This window comes from Anolis carolinensis, unplaced genomic scaffold, assembly GCF_035594765.1.
Source record: "Anolis carolinensis isolate JA03-04 unplaced genomic scaffold, rAnoCar3.1.pri scaffold_11, whole genome shotgun sequence".
Taxonomy (NCBI): Eukaryota; Metazoa; Chordata; class Lepidosauria; order Squamata; family Dactyloidae; genus Anolis; species Anolis carolinensis.
In genome coordinates, this window is record NW_026943822.1 from 17,583,360 (window position 1) to 17,599,089 (window position 15,730).

The 15,730-nt window shown below is 37.7% G+C and overlaps 1 protein-coding gene across 3 annotated transcripts in view; it reads left to right on the forward strand.

The window, feature by feature from the left end:
- Positions 1 to 484: 484 nt before the first annotated feature.
- The window catches only part of scg3 (secretogranin III), a 47,237-nt gene continuing 31,991 nt past the window's right edge, over positions 485 to 15,730 (forward strand). The window contains exons 1-7 of one of the 3 annotated variants that reach the window (XM_008118498.2): positions 485 to 603; positions 3,235 to 3,501; positions 5,846 to 5,898; positions 8,112 to 8,157; positions 8,944 to 9,153; positions 10,958 to 11,100; positions 15,330 to 15,491. In XM_008118498.2, coding sequence (XP_008116705.1) covers positions 3,411 to 3,501; positions 5,846 to 5,898; positions 8,112 to 8,157; positions 8,944 to 9,153; positions 10,958 to 11,100; positions 15,330 to 15,491 — 705 coding nt within the window. In that variant the 5' untranslated portion in view covers positions 485 to 603; positions 3,235 to 3,410. Of the gene's footprint in view, positions 604 to 3,117; positions 3,502 to 5,845; positions 5,899 to 8,111; positions 8,158 to 8,943; positions 9,154 to 10,957; positions 11,101 to 15,329; positions 15,492 to 15,730 lie in introns of those variants that run through there. The other 2 variants (XM_008118497.3, XM_008118499.3) reach the window with 2 other exon arrangements.

Below are 15,730 nucleotides of genomic sequence, written 5' to 3' on the forward strand. Positions count from 1 at the left end.
GCTGTGCCACCTTTTGGACTACCACTCCCAGAATGCTCCGGCCAGCATAGCAGTTGGCCTTAATCCACCGGGAATTCTGGGAGTTGAAGTCCAAACTGTAGAGTGAGGTCAAACTGCATTATTTCTACATGTAAATGAGGCATGGGCAAACATTATTATTATTATAAACGTTTTATTGTGATTTTAATATTCTTGTATTATTTTTATTATAGATTTATTTGTACATAACAACATAGCACACATACATATTAGGTCCAAGTGTCTGGAATTCGTCTCTGAATATCAGGCTCTTCCCAAAGGCCTTGGATATTATTATTATGTGATTGTTTTTATTTTTGCATTTTTGTATTGTTATTATTGCATTATTGCAAACAAGATAGACATGCTGGAATAATGCAATACACATCATGTTATTATTGCATTATTATTATGTATTATTATTAAAGGGTTTTTGTGATTTTTTTATATTATATTTTTATATTATTGTTATTATAATTGTTGTTATTATTGAAGGATTGTGATTTTTGTTATTATTGTATTAATAGGAGCCTCCAGTGGCGCAGCAGATTAAAGCGCTGAGCTGCTGAACTTGCTGATTGAAAGGTAGGCTGTTCGAATCAAGGTGAGCTCCCGCTGTTAGCCCCAGCTTCTGCCAACCTAGCAGTTTGTGTTTTTAATACTTGTATATTTTTTATATTTTAAGTTATATTACAATGCTTTTAGTTGTGACCCGCTTTGAGTCTCTGTATGGAGAGAAAAAGCAGGATATAAATAAACAATAATTAATAATAATGCCTTAATACTATTAAAATTCATATATATAACTACACATTAATAATAATAATAATAATAATAATAATAATAATAATGTGACATGATACGAGGATTTAAAGACTGACCTGCAAAGACTCTGGCACAAGCCAGTAAAGGTGGTCCCAGTGGTGATTGGCACACTAAGTGCAATGCCTAAAGACCTTGGCCTGCACATCGGCACTGAGAAAATTATTGTAAAATATTGTAAAATGTTTTATTGTAAATGTGACTTTATTATGTTTTATTGATTTGTTTTTATATTGTTGTGTTTTTTATATTGTCTGTATTCACCTGGGCCTGGGCCCATGTAAGCCTCCCCAAGTCCCTTCAGGCAGATGGAGGCGGGGTATAAAAATAAAGTTATTATATTATTATTAGTATTATTAGTATTATTATTATTATTATTAAAATTACCATCTGTAAGCTGCCGATACATTACATGGTCCTTGACATTTGGGAAGTGTCTGACGTGTGATCCAATACAACAGCCAGCATAGTGATCTTGTTTGCTGTGTACTAATCTTGTTGTGTTTCTAATAATAATAATAATAATAATAATAATAATAATAATAATAATAACAACGATCTGCCAACTGCAAAAGGCCACCCTACTGGGATCTGCGCACATCATCTGAAAATACATCACACAGTCCTAGACACTTGGGAAGTGTTCGACTTGTGATTTTGTGAAACGAAATCCAGCATATCTATATTGTTTGCTGTGTCATAATAAAATAATAATAATAATAATAATAATAATAATAATAATAATAATAATAATAATAATAGTAATACATCACACAGTACCGGCATTTGGAAACAATAGACATTGACAAAATTACGATCTGCCAACTGCAAAGGGCCACCCTACTGGGATCTGCGCGCATCATCCGAAAATACATCACACAGTCCTAAACACTTGGGAAGTGTTCGACTTGTGATTTTGTGATACGAAATCCAGCATATCTATCTTGTTTGCTGTGTCATAATAATAATAATAATAATAATAATAATAATAATAATAATAATAATATATCACACAGTCCTAGACACTTGGGAAGTGTTCGACTTGTGATTTTGTGATACGAAATCCAGCATATCTATCTTGTTTGCTGTGTCATAATAATAATAATAATAATAATAATAATAATAATACATCACACAGTCCTAGACACTTGGGAAGTGTTCGACTTGTGATTTTGGGATACGAAATCCAGCATATCTATCTTGTTTGCTGTGACATCATAATAATAATAATAATAATAATAATAATAATAATAATAATACATCACACAGTCCTAGACACTTGGGAAGTGTTCGAATTGTGATTTTGTGATACGAAATCCAGCATATTTATCTTGTTTCCTGTGACATAATAATAATAATAATAATAATAATAATAATAATAATAATAATACATCACACAGTCCTAGACACTTGGGAAGTGTTCGACTTGTGATTTTGGGATACGAAATCCAGCATATCTATCTTGTTTGCTGTGTCACAATAAAATAATAATACGTTTTAAACGCTCCACAATGAACCATGCTTGGGTGGCGCATTGTGCATCACAGGTGAATCACATTAGTGTTTGCATCAGGCTTTATGAAGGGTGGCTCCAATACAGAATTGGTGGTGTATGGCTCTCCTGGGCTGTCAGCCACAGATACAGGCAAGACATTAGGGGAAAAAATGCTGCTAGAACACCTTGGCCATACCACACAACACCCTAGTGATTTTGCCTTCAACAATTATTATTATTATTATTATTATTATTATTATTATTATTATTAAACTTTATTTGTACCCCGCTAGCATCTCCCGAAGGACTCGATGCGGCTTACAAAGGCCAAGGCCTCAACACACAATATAACAATACAACAAAGGCAAATTAAAGAATTAAAACAGTATAAACCACAAGCAATAACAATACGCTAAAACACAATAGAACTGGGCCGGGCCAGAGTAATGGGTACAAGATTAAAAGTGCTGATGTGACAGGTGATATATAAGGCTTATAGGGCAAGTGCAGAGTGCGATATGCGATCTTAATTCTAATAAAGTGCTTATGGGACTTGGTATTGGAGATTTCCTATTAATCTGGCTTTTTGTAACAAGAGCTACAGCGTGCAAAAACAATCCTTGCCTCCTAGATTGGAAAAGCTCAAGCGAGAGCAGCAAGAGGCTGGGCCAGAGAGTGGCGAGTGTGTACATGTGAGTGTGTGTGTGTGTGCTTGTGCACAGCCAGGTGGTACACGCATGCTCCCGCATCCGCAGCCCCCCTCCCTTCCCTCCCTGGTCTCCTCCCCTTCTTTCTCCTCCTCCTTCGGTCCGGAGGAGAGGAGGAAAAAAAGAGTCGGCTACGGCTACGTAACAAGGGATCTCTCTCTTTTCCGTCTCTCTTTCCTCATTATCCTCAAGGCGCAGGCGTTTTCAGCACCAGTGGTACTGAACAGCTCCCAATGCTGCAAGCCGCTCCAGTGGGCTTCCATTGAGCCTATTGGGACGAAGAGAAGAAAGCATTCTCTCCTTCTTCCGTCATCTCAGAGGCTCCGTCTTCTCGCTTGGACTTCCTCCACAAATAACAGGACGGAAGGATGCTTCCGAAACTGGCTTTGCTCATCCCGGTGCTGGCATTGCTAGTAGGCCAGGGACACAGCTTCCCAAAGCCGGAAGGTGCCAGATCAGGTAAGTCAACCTACGGCTCAATCGTTTGAACTTCATACAGCACAGGATTCATTTTTAAAACTTCCTAATGTTACATAGATGTCACCTGCTCTTGATCCTTCACAAAAAATAGACTCGGGAGGACCAAACGTTTGTTTAAAATGTTATAGAGTCTCACTTATCCAAGCTAAATGGGCTGGCCGAACCTTGGATAAGCGAATATCTTGGATAATAAGGAGGGATTAAGAAAAAAAGCCTATTAAACATCAAATTAGGTTATGATTTTACAAATTAAGCACCAAAACATCATGTTAAACAAAAAAGGGGGTTGGACTGGATGGCCCATAAGGTCTCTTCCAACTCTACTATTCTATGATTCTATGAAATTTGACCGAAAAAGTAGTTCAATATGCAGTAATGTTATGTTGTAATTACTGTATTTACGAATTTAGCACCAAAATATCACGATATATTGAAAACATTTACTACAAAAATGCATTGGATAATCCAGAACCTTGGATAAGCGAGTCTTGGATAAGTGAGACTCTACTGTATTATACTGTATTATACTACCTGTGCCCAGCCACGCATTGCTGTGGCATATGGGAATCTTTGTTGGCCAGGTGTAATAGCAATGAATAGCCTTGCAGCCTCAAAGCCTGGCCATTTTCTTCTTATGGGAATCCTTGTTTGGTGAGCTGGAATACAACGGAATAGGCTTGCTGCTTGGAAGCCTGGGTACTTGTGTTCTAGAAGAATGTTTTTTGTGCTGCTAGAATTGCAATGAATAGCCTTGCTGCTTCAAAGCCTGGCTGCTTGGTACCTAGGGGAATCTTTGGTTGGTCAGCTTCAATAATATCGCTGCTTCAAAACCTGGCTGCCTTCTACCAAGGTTAATCCTTTGTTGGTCTGGTTGAATTGCACTGAATAGCCTTGCAGCTTCAATGCCTGGCTGTGTTATACCTAGCAGAATCCTTGTTTGTTGAGATGGAGTCGCACCCTCAATCAAAGAGCCGCTTTGAAGCCTGGCTACTATCTTTGTAGGGGAATCCTTGTTTGGCCAACTTGAATTGCACTGAATAGTCTTGCAGCTTAAAAGCCTGGCTGCTTTCTACATATTAACTCATATTATACTACACTAATATTACAATATATTGTATATATGCATATAATATTGATAATAATATTATAATGTAATACAATATAATAATAGTAATACACTATTATAATTGTATATTTTATTACATGTAATATGACTAATAATATTGCAATGTAGTCATATAAAAAAAGGTAAAGGTTTCCCCTGATGTTAAGTCCAGTCGTGACCGACTCTGGGGGTTGGTGCTCATCTCCATTTCTAAGCCGAAGAGCCGGTGTTGTCCATAGACATCTGCAGGTCATGTGGCCGGCATGACTGCATGGAGCGCCGTTACCTTTCCGCCGGAGCGGTACCTATTAATCTACTCACATTTGCATGTTTTCGAACTGCTAGGCAGTTGTACTATAGTCATATAGTACAATATAATAATGTATAATGCTTATATAGTGCTTATATTGTGCTATGCTAATAATATAATATATTGTATGTATATAAATTAAATGTAATATTACTAATAGCATTACCATATAATGATATAGTACAATATAGTAATTTAATGTGTATATTGTGCTATGCTAATAATATATTGTATGTACATTTGATTTGTAAGCCGCCCTGAGTCCCCTTCGGGGTGAGAAGGGTGGGATATAAATGTCGCTAATAAATAAATAAATAAAATTCCAGAAGCAAAATTGATCCAATCTGAATCCAAAGCTTGACCGTTCTGTGTCAGAATCCGTCCTCCTAGAATCCAGCAGATCAAGGCGACGGGCCTGTCTTTAAAAAGCCAAGCATCCATTCGGCGTCCTCCCCCATAAATTATTATATTATATTATTATCTTTGCTCTCTGTTATTCTTCATTCTGGCTCTCTTCCTTTCCGACGTGAAGAACGTCGTCTCTGCAGGGCAGCAATTTTTCCGCGCCTCTCTTTGTGTGGGCTGCTCTTCATGTCAGAAGATCTTTTTAAATCTCTTGATTATTCCAATCCGATTAGGTGACTGCTATTTCCGTCCCGCTCTTGTATGTAGGTTTTTCAAAATGTGTGTATATAAGTCTGCTGATGTGAAAGCAGGGATGCTCCAACAGAAAGGAAATAATATTGTTCTTTGTCTGAAAGCAAGACCTAGCCAAAGTCAAGTTCTGCTTGACTTCGGTTCATTACTGATATGTGCAAGGGATGGAAATGAGAATAGTGTTATACTATGACATTATTTTGTTTCATTGTGTAAGTTATACCACAACTATATGTGTGTCTATTTTCTAGATAAAGCAATACACAACCGAGAACTAAGTGTAGAGAGACCTCTAGAAGAGCAGGTAGGTGAAAATAAGATATGGACACATTATTTCTTTGTTTTGAGTTGGGGAATAAATAGATACCTCTCTGGCTTTAAATGGGAGGAGAATCCCAACAATTTGAAAGGATAAATTTCATTATAAGTACCTACCCTGTTTCCCCGAAAATAAGACAGTGTCTTAAATTAATTTTTGCTCCCAAAGATGCGCTAGGTCTTATTTTCAGGGGATATCTTATTTTTCCACAAAGACGAATTCACATTCATGGTTGAATTTTTAAAAATGAAAATTTATTATCTACTGTACAGTAGTTGTCATCACAAAACAGCATAACCAAACTGTGAATCCTTTCAAGAATTTCTATATTATATTTTATTGCTATACTGTTTTACAATTACTGTTTTAAATTTCTGTTCGTATGTAAATTTATGTTGTTGTTGGGCTTATCCCTGTGTAAGCTGCCCTGAGTCCCTTCTGGGAGATGGAGGTGGGATACAAGAATAAAGTTATTATATTATTATTATTATTATTATTATTTCTTGTTACTACTTTTATTTCCATGTACAACAATCTATGGTATGTACATTTACCGATCCTGCATGCTTCCAAACAAAAACTTTACTAGGTCTTACTTTCGGGGGAGGCCTTATATTTAGCAATTCAGCAAAACCTCTACTAGGTCTTATTTTCTGGGGATGTCTTATTTTTGGGGAAACAGGGTATGGGATCTATTGCATCCAAACCAATTGGAAAACATCTCTGCCATAAAAAATAGGAATGGTTCCAAAAGGAATGTGTTCATGTTTTCTCATTTTCTTGATGTTCCATGAAGTTTATGTTCAGATAAATGTGCATATCATTTTTCAAGGCGCAAAGATAGCACCATAATTGCATTAGGATGAGATTCATGGATCTAGGAAAATAGGCATTTCTATTTCAAAACCTCATAATGTAATATATGCATTAAAGCAGTCTCCAAGTTTAGAGGTTCTTGGCACAGACACGTTGAAATCAATAGCATTGAAGTTAGTTATTACTAACGTCAGTGATTTCAATGGGTTTCGCCTGAGTCTATATAAATAATAATAATAATAAAACTTTATTTATATACCGCCCTATCTCCCGGATGGGACTCATGGCGGTTTCCAATCATAAAAACAACACAAACATTACATAACAACATAATAACACATTATTAAGCAAAGTAAAAATACAATTATAGAAATAACTAACACTTACATGACCTGATCAAGGGGACAGGAACCATAAACCCAATATATTAAAATGTATCATTTTAAGTTAGAGAAATCCAACACCTTAAGTCTCCAAGGTGTAGTAGCGTTCTCAAATAGTACGGAATTTAGACAAAACCCAACAAGCAAAACATTAAACTTATTATTGTTAGGATTTTCTGTGTTAGGGAAAACTACCCCTAAATATCAGAGCATCTAAAAATATGCAGACACGGGATACCTATAGTTGAGCATTCAGCTCACAGCAAGCAGAGCATGAAGTGCCATGTGGGCTGTAAAGAATTTAGAGCTTAAGAGACAAACATGCAGAGTTCTGTCTTTAAAATCACAAATTGTTTATTTACAAAATAAAATAACTACATTTCTTAATAGTAAAGAGCTGGGTCCATAACCCTTTTTGTTATGATTTGTACTGAGATCTCTCTCTGCTTGTGTGTCAGGAGAGATGTAGTGCTTGGTGATTTTTTCCCCTCTCTTTTGAACCCTAGAAGAGGTGGGGTTAGTGAGTGTGCCTTAAGAAATGTAGTTATTATTTTTGTAAATAAACCTTTTGTGATTTTAAAGACGGAACTCTGCCTGTTTTCGTCCTAATCTCTAACTTCTTTACAGCCCACATGACACTTTACGCTCTGCTTGCTGTGAGCTGAATGCTCAACTATAAGTATCCTGTCTCTGCATATTTTTGGATTCTCTGCTATTTTTTGGGTTGTTTTCCCTAACACAGAAAATCCTGGTTCTTGTCCTACCCAGGGTCTTCTATAGCAGCCATTTGCAGACTATTCTGTAGGAACATGAAATAAGGAAAGTCTGTCAATAGTCCTTTTTTATTGCTTGAATAACTGCTTCTTAAATGATACACCATGGAGCAAAATAGCTATCAGTTTAGATGGATGGGGAAACATCGGCACACAATTCATTCACCAAAGGATAGTGAGCTCAGATATTCACATATGCTCTTTTTCCATTGCTCCCCAAAAACAGATTGCTGAAGCAGAGGCAGACAAAATGAAAAAAGCAACCTCTAAAGGTAAGCCTGGTTTAATTCCCTTCTCTATATTAAATATCAGCTCATACTATTGATTCATTAGAGAAGGGTTGAGCAATTCTGATGGCGGCTGTTTGAAACAATCCCATATCATATTGGTGTGCTAATGCAAAAGTGACATCATGTCACTTCTAATCACAATTTCGGATGTTTTAGGCCATTTTGGAGTATCAAGAAGGGTAGGACAGGCACTGTTTGGGAGCCAAAATAACCCAGTCTATAGATAAACTAGCGAGGTGGTCCTAAAACCTATAGATGTGTCCTAGATCACCAAAGGCCATATGTTATTGTTAATGTGGGATTTGTATTGGTAGTGTTTAAGTGAAATTTGTGTCTTGCCTGTATTGCATACTGATTGCATCATCCAGAGTGGACTATAGTCTGGAAAGAGTTAATTACTAAGAAGCTGTGATGACCTTGATGTGTGGCTGGAACTGGGGAGTATCCAGACACAAGTGTGTATGCTTTACTGATTGCATCAGTTCAGTTCTGAGTTGAATTGAGTTCTGTCTGCTTAGAGTGTAAGTCCGTGTCTATTGTCTGCAAGTCTGTTTGTCTTGATTATTACTGCTTATAGTAAAACTTTGTATATAGTTTTACTAAATTCTCTGGGTGTCTCTTCGTTCTGCGTTCCACTGATTCCATCCAACTACTGCTGCGCTGCAATTACTCTGACATTTGGTTATGGGCCCATGCACTGTACTTTCACTGCTCCTGTTTCAAGGGAATCAGATGGTTTATGATACTCCCGTGCTGTCATTTCCCCAGAAAATAAGCCAGAATTCAGAAATTATTCCTTTGCTGAAGATCTGAACCTTCTAAAATCCGCAGTGGAAAAAGAGAGGAAGGAAAAGGCCTCGGTTCGGAGCAGCCTCTATGATCAACAGCTTGCCCTGGATGATGCCGATTCCACCAAGAGTCGCAGGCTGGTGGACGATTACGACTCCACTAAAAGTGGCCTGGATTATAAATATCAAGGTACTTGGCCCAATATTGTGCACCAAGATGATGCATTGAATGTACCGTATATACTTGAGTATAAGCCAACCCCGAATATAAGCCGAGGCACCTAATTTTACCACAAAAAAAACTGGGAAAACATTGACTCCAGTATAAGCCGAGGGTGGTAAATCTCAGAAATAAAAATAGATACCAATAAAATTACATTAATTGAGGCATCAGTAGGTTAAATATTTTTGAATATTTACATAAAGCTCAAATTTAAGATAAGACTGTCCAACTCTGATCAAATCATTATTCTCATCTTCTTCAATGTAAATGTGCTTATGTATCCTTTTATTAATAATAGAGCAAAATAATACATGTAATAATAATAATAATAAATACAGGAAAATAATACGTGTAATAATAAATAGAGTAAAATAATAAATGCAATAATAATAAGATCAGAGTTAAATAATAAATGTATTATTATTAATAATAATAAAATAGAGTAAAATTAATGTAATAGTAGCAACAATAATAGAGAAAAATAATAAATGTAATACAGTAGAGTCTCACTTATCCAACGTTCTGGATTATCCAACACATTTTTGTAGTCAATGTTTTCAATGCATTGTGATATTTTGGTGCTAAATTCGTAAATACAGTAATTACTACATAGCATTAATGTGTAATGAACTACTTTTTCTGCCAAATTTGTTGTATAACATCGTGTTTTGGTGCGTAATTTGTAAAATCATAACTTATTTTGATGTTTAATAGGCTTTTTCTTAATCTCTCCTTATTATCCAACATATGCGCTTATCCAACGTTCTGCTGGCCTGTTTACGTTGGATAAGTGAGACTCTACTGTACCAATAAAATTACATTAATTGAGGCATTAGTAGGTTAAATATCTTTGAATATTTACATCAAGCTCAAATTTAAGATAAGACTGTCCAACTCCGATTAAATCATTATTCTCATCTTCTTTAATGTAAATGTGCTTATGTATCCTTTTAATAATAATAGAGTAAAATAATACATGTAATAATAATAATAATAATAATAAATAATACAGGAAAATAATATGTGTAATAATAAATAGAGTAAAATAGTAAATGTAATAATAATAATAAGATCAGAGTGAAATCATAAATGTATTAATAATAATAATAAAATAGAGTAAAATAAATGTAATACAGTAGAGTCTCACTTATCCAAGCTAAACGGGCCGGCAGAAGCTTGGATAAGCGAATATGTTGGATAATAAGGAGGGATTAAGGAAAAGCCTATTAAACATCAAATTAGTTTATGATTTTACAAATTAAGCACCAAAACATCATGTTATACAACAAATTTGACAGAAAAAGTAGTTCAATACGCAGTAATGTTATGTTGTAATTACTATATTTACGAATTTAGCACCAAAATGTCATGATATATTGAAATCATTGACTACAAAAATGGCTTGGATAATCCAGAAGCTTGGATAAGTGAGACTCTACTGTAGTAGCAAAAATAATAGAGAAAAATAATAAATGTAATAATATCAATAATAATAGAGAAAAATAATAAATGTATCACGTATTCTCGAGTATAAGCTGACCCAAATATAAGCCAACCAGGACCCTCACCTGAGCATAAGCCGAGAGGGGCTTTTTCAGTCTTTAAAAAAAGGGCTGAAAAACTAGGCTTATACTCAAGTAAATGTGGGTGAAATGTCAGGAGAGAATGCTTCTGGAACATGGCCATACAGCCCAGAAAACTCACAGCAACACAGTGATTTCAACCAACAAAGCCTTCAACAACTCATGTTATTCAACTTTGATCCTTTCAGATGACCCAGATGGACTGCATCAACTGGACGGCACGCCGCTGACGGCTGAAGACATTGTCCAGAAAATTGCCACAAGAATATACGAGGAGAACGACAGAGGGGTCTTTGACAAAATTGTTTCCAAGCTTTTAAATCTGGGACTTGTAAGTTAGCAGACTTGCATTGATTTGAATTACGGGCATGATCCTCTGGCTATGCATCCCCATCTCTTTCTTTCTAACTCTGTTAATCCCCAGATAAAAAACTCCATGAATGGATGACTACTGGTTTGATCCTGAAACAAATAGATAGCCTTTTAAGCCAGAATGCAATCTTTCCACAATGGTTTCATTTCACATCAATCTCAGCCTGAAATGAGACCTGCTATTTGTAGCCTGGCCCTACTCAGCGAGTTCCTGAAAGGCGTTCAGATGGGCAAATAAGCCCAGGAGGAGGAAACTAATAGCAAGCCTATAGGAAGACATTTCAATTAAGTAACACAGAGATACCGCTTCTGGGAATTACAGATTGACTCAGGATATTCTTATGAAGGATCTCTTCTGCGGGCCAAAGAAGCCGCAGATCGAAGGCCTTGCGCTGTTGACTTCCTAATTCTAGAACGATTTGTATCAAACGAGAGCTTAGTTGAGTAATGGTTTTTCTAATCATTGCTGGAAAATGACTCCAAAGGATTTTTATTCCGAGATGACAAGATGGAAATGTCACCTCCTATTTCTGGCCGTATTTCCACCATCTCGAGTCAAATGATTCATATTATTGGAATCGCATTGCGGCGTTGATTAAAATATTCTCTCTATGTCAGGCACAGGCAAACTTGGGCCCTCCAGGTGTTTTGGACTTCAACTCCCACAATTCCTAACAGCCGGTAGGCTGTTAGGAATTGTGGGAGTTGAAGTCCAAAACACCTGGAGGGCCCAAGTTTGCCTGTGCCTGACCTAGGTCCTCCAATGCGGATGCTGTCCAGAAAAAACTACACATTCCTAGGGAGGTGTTATCTCAGGTTAAAACAAATGCCAATTTGTGGTGTTTCACGTTCAGTGTTAGGTACTGGGCCCATAACCCTTTTTGTTAGGATTTTCTATGTTAGGGAAAACTCCCAAAAATACAGCAGAGCGTCTAAAAATATAAGCAGGATACTTACAGTTGAGCATTCAGCTCACAGCAAGCAGAGCATGAAGTGTCGTGGCCGGAAAATAATTTTGAGCTTAGGAGGTAAAGATGAAGAGTTCAGTCTGGACCCATAACCCTTTATGTTGGGATTTTGTATGTTTGGGGAAACTCCCAAAAAATACCGCAAAGCATCCAAAAATACAAGCAGGATACTTAGAGTTGAGCATTCAGCTCACAGCAAGCAGAGCATGACGTGTCGTGGCCGGAAAATAATTTTGAGCTTAGGAGGTAAAGATGAAGAGTTCAGTCTGGACCCATAACCCTTTATGTTGGGATTTTGTATGTTTGGGGAAACTCCCAAAAAATACCGCAAAGCGTCCAAAAATACAAACAGGATACTTACAGTTGAGCATTCAGCTCACAGCAAGCAGAGCATGACGTGTCGTGGCCGGAAAATAATTTTGAGCTTAGGAGGTAAAGATGAAGAGTTCAGTCTGGACCCATAACCCTTTATGTTGGGATTTTGTATGTTTGGGGAAACTCCCAAAAAATACCGCAAAGCGTCCAAAAATACAAGCAGGATACTTAGAGTTGAGCATTCAGCTCACAGCAAGCAGAGCGTGACGTGTCGTGGCCGGAAAATAATTTTGAGCTTAGGAGGTAAAGATGAAGAGTTCAGTCTGGACCCATAACCCTTTTGTTAGGATTTTGTATGTTTGGGGAAACTCCCAAAAAATACAGCAAAGCGTCCAAAAATACAAACAGGATACTTACAGTTGAGCATTCAGCTCACAGCAAGCAGAGCATGACGTGTCGTGGCCGGAAAATAATTTTGAGCTTAGGAGGTAAAGATGAAGAGTTCAGTCTGGACCCATAACCCTTTATGTTGGGATTTTGTATGTTTGGGGAAACTCCCAAAAAATACCGCAAAGCGTCCAAAAATACAAGCAGGATACTTAGAGTTGAGCATTCAGCTCACAGCAAGCAGAGCGTAAAGTGTTGTGGCTGGAAAATAATTGAGGACTTAGGCATCAAAGATGCAGAGTTCAATATTTAAAAAGGTTTATTTACAAAAAATAATATCTACGTTTCTTAATAGTAAAGAACTGTGTCTGAACTACTCTAACTCCATCACTCTAGGTTTGAAAAGAGAGGGAGAAATCACAAAGCACTACATCTCTCCTGACACGCACAAGCAGAGAGAGGTCTCAATATTTATTTATTTATTTATTTATTTACAAGTTATATATACATACAATCTATTACATTATTAGAATAGCACAATATAAGCATTATATATCACTATATTGTCCTATACCACCACATTGCAATATTATTGTAGTAGCAATACATACTAAGATGTAAAAAGCAGAAGTCAGAAGCCATGGACCTGCAAAGTATCCATTCTACGTGTTGTCGAAGGCTTTCATGGCCGGGATCACAAGGTTGTTGTATGTTTTCTGGGCTGTATGGCCATGTTCCAGAATTATTCTCTTCTGATGTTTTGCCCACGTCTATGGCATTCCAGACAGGAAGAATTCCAGACAGGAATCAATCAGGGGCAGCTAACGACTCTGAACAAAGGATTTCCCCAGGCCAGGATGCAAGGCTGGGAAGGCCATTTAATGCTAACAAAGGTGATTAATTACAACATTCACACTGGCCTCCAACAGACAAGAGTTCTTCCCCTCACCCCCCACTCAGGAACTTCTACAGATATATAAACCTTCCTTGCTTAGTTTCTCCGTGCCTCACAACCTCTGAGGATGCCTGCCATAGGTGTGGGCGAAACGTCAGGAGAGAATACTTCTGGAACATGGCCATATAACCCGGAAAACATACAACAACCCTATCCATTCTACATTATCCATCAGAATGAGAATAGAGATACATTCCAACTATCATTCAGGAAACAGGGGCGAACGGGTTCCTTCAGCCTATTCTAAAGCTAATTAACTGTTCCTCATTGAGGACTGCAGACTTGAGCAGTGTGGGGTTGGATTCCAACAGACAAAAATCCTGTGCCTCTAACCCAGGGGTCCCCAAACTAAGGCCCGGATGCGGCCCATCGAAGCCATTTATCCGGCCCCCACAGCACAAGGGCAGAAGGAGGTTGGTCTAAATGACCCAAGGGGTCTCTTACAACCCTTATTATTATTATTATTAACATTGAGGCTGGGTGGCCATCTGTCAGGGGTGCTTTGCTTGTGCTTTCGGTGCACAAAGGCAGAAGGGGATTGGACTCAATGGTCCAAGGGTCTATTATTATTATTATTATTATTATTATTATTATTATTATTGACATTGAGGCTGGGTGGCCATCTGTCAGGGGTGCTTGGCTTGTGCTTTTGGAGCACAAAGGCAGAAGGATATTGGACTCAATGGCCCAAGGGGTCTCTTCCAACCCTTTTTATTATTATTATTATTATTATTGACACAACAATGTTGTATGACACAGCAAACAAGATAGGTATGCTGGATTTCGTTTCACAAAATCACAAGTCGAACACTTCCCAAGTGTCTAGGACTGTGTGATGTATTTTCGGATGATGCGTGCAGATCCCAGTAAGGTGGCCTTATTATTATTATTATTATTATTATTATTATTACTATTATTAATTGCTCGGTGGCCAACCCTCTTTATTATTATTATTATTGTTATTATTATTAACATTGAGACTGGGAGGCCATCTTTCAGGGGTGCTTTGCTTGTGCTTTCGGTGCACAAAGGCAGAAGGGGGTTGGACTAGATGGCCCAAGGGGTCTCTTCCAACCATTATTATTATTATTATTATTATTATTATTATTATTAACATTGAGACTGGGAGGCCATCTTTCAGGGGTGCTTTGCTTGTGCTTTCGGTGCACAAAGGCAGAAGGGGGTTGGACTAGATGGCCCAAGGGGTCTCTTCCAACCATTATTATTATTATTATTATTATTATTATTATTATTATTATTATTATTATTATTGCTCGGTGGCCAACTATAGTCCGGCCCTCCAACAGTCCAAAGGATTGTGAACTGGCCTCCAGTTTAAAAAGTTTGGGGACCCCTGCTCTAACCCAAGCAAATGTGGAGGGCTAACCGTACTCTACAGGAGCTATCTGAAGTCTTGAGCTTGGCTTAGGGATAGATTTCAGTACTTTGGATAGCTCTGTTAATGTCTGATAGAAAAACCTAGGGCTGGCTGCCTGCTACACTGATATTAAAGCCACCCGTTGATGTTTCAAGCATGTCTCTGCTGTTTCTCATTTCCTGCAGATTACAGAAAGCCAGGCCTATACCCTGGAAGATGAGGTGGCCGAAGTCCTGCAGCAGCTAATTGCTAATGAAGCCAAAGATCGGGAAAAGGCTGCCGAAGGCCTCGATTACCTCCCGAGCAAAACTGATATGAATACCAACCAGAACTTGGAAGAAAAAATGGTAATGTTTCTTCATCTTGTTCCACTATACCAGGGCTCCTCAAACTTTTTAAGCAGAGAGCCGATACATGTTATTGGGTTCCTTTCATTGGGATATTTTAATCTAATGATTTTAACTTAGGGTTGTTGTATGTCTTTCGGGCTGTGTGGCCATGTTCCAGAAGCATTCTCTCCTGACGTTTCGCCCACATCTATGGCAGGCATCCTCAGAGGTTGTGAGGTATATACCATACCTCACAA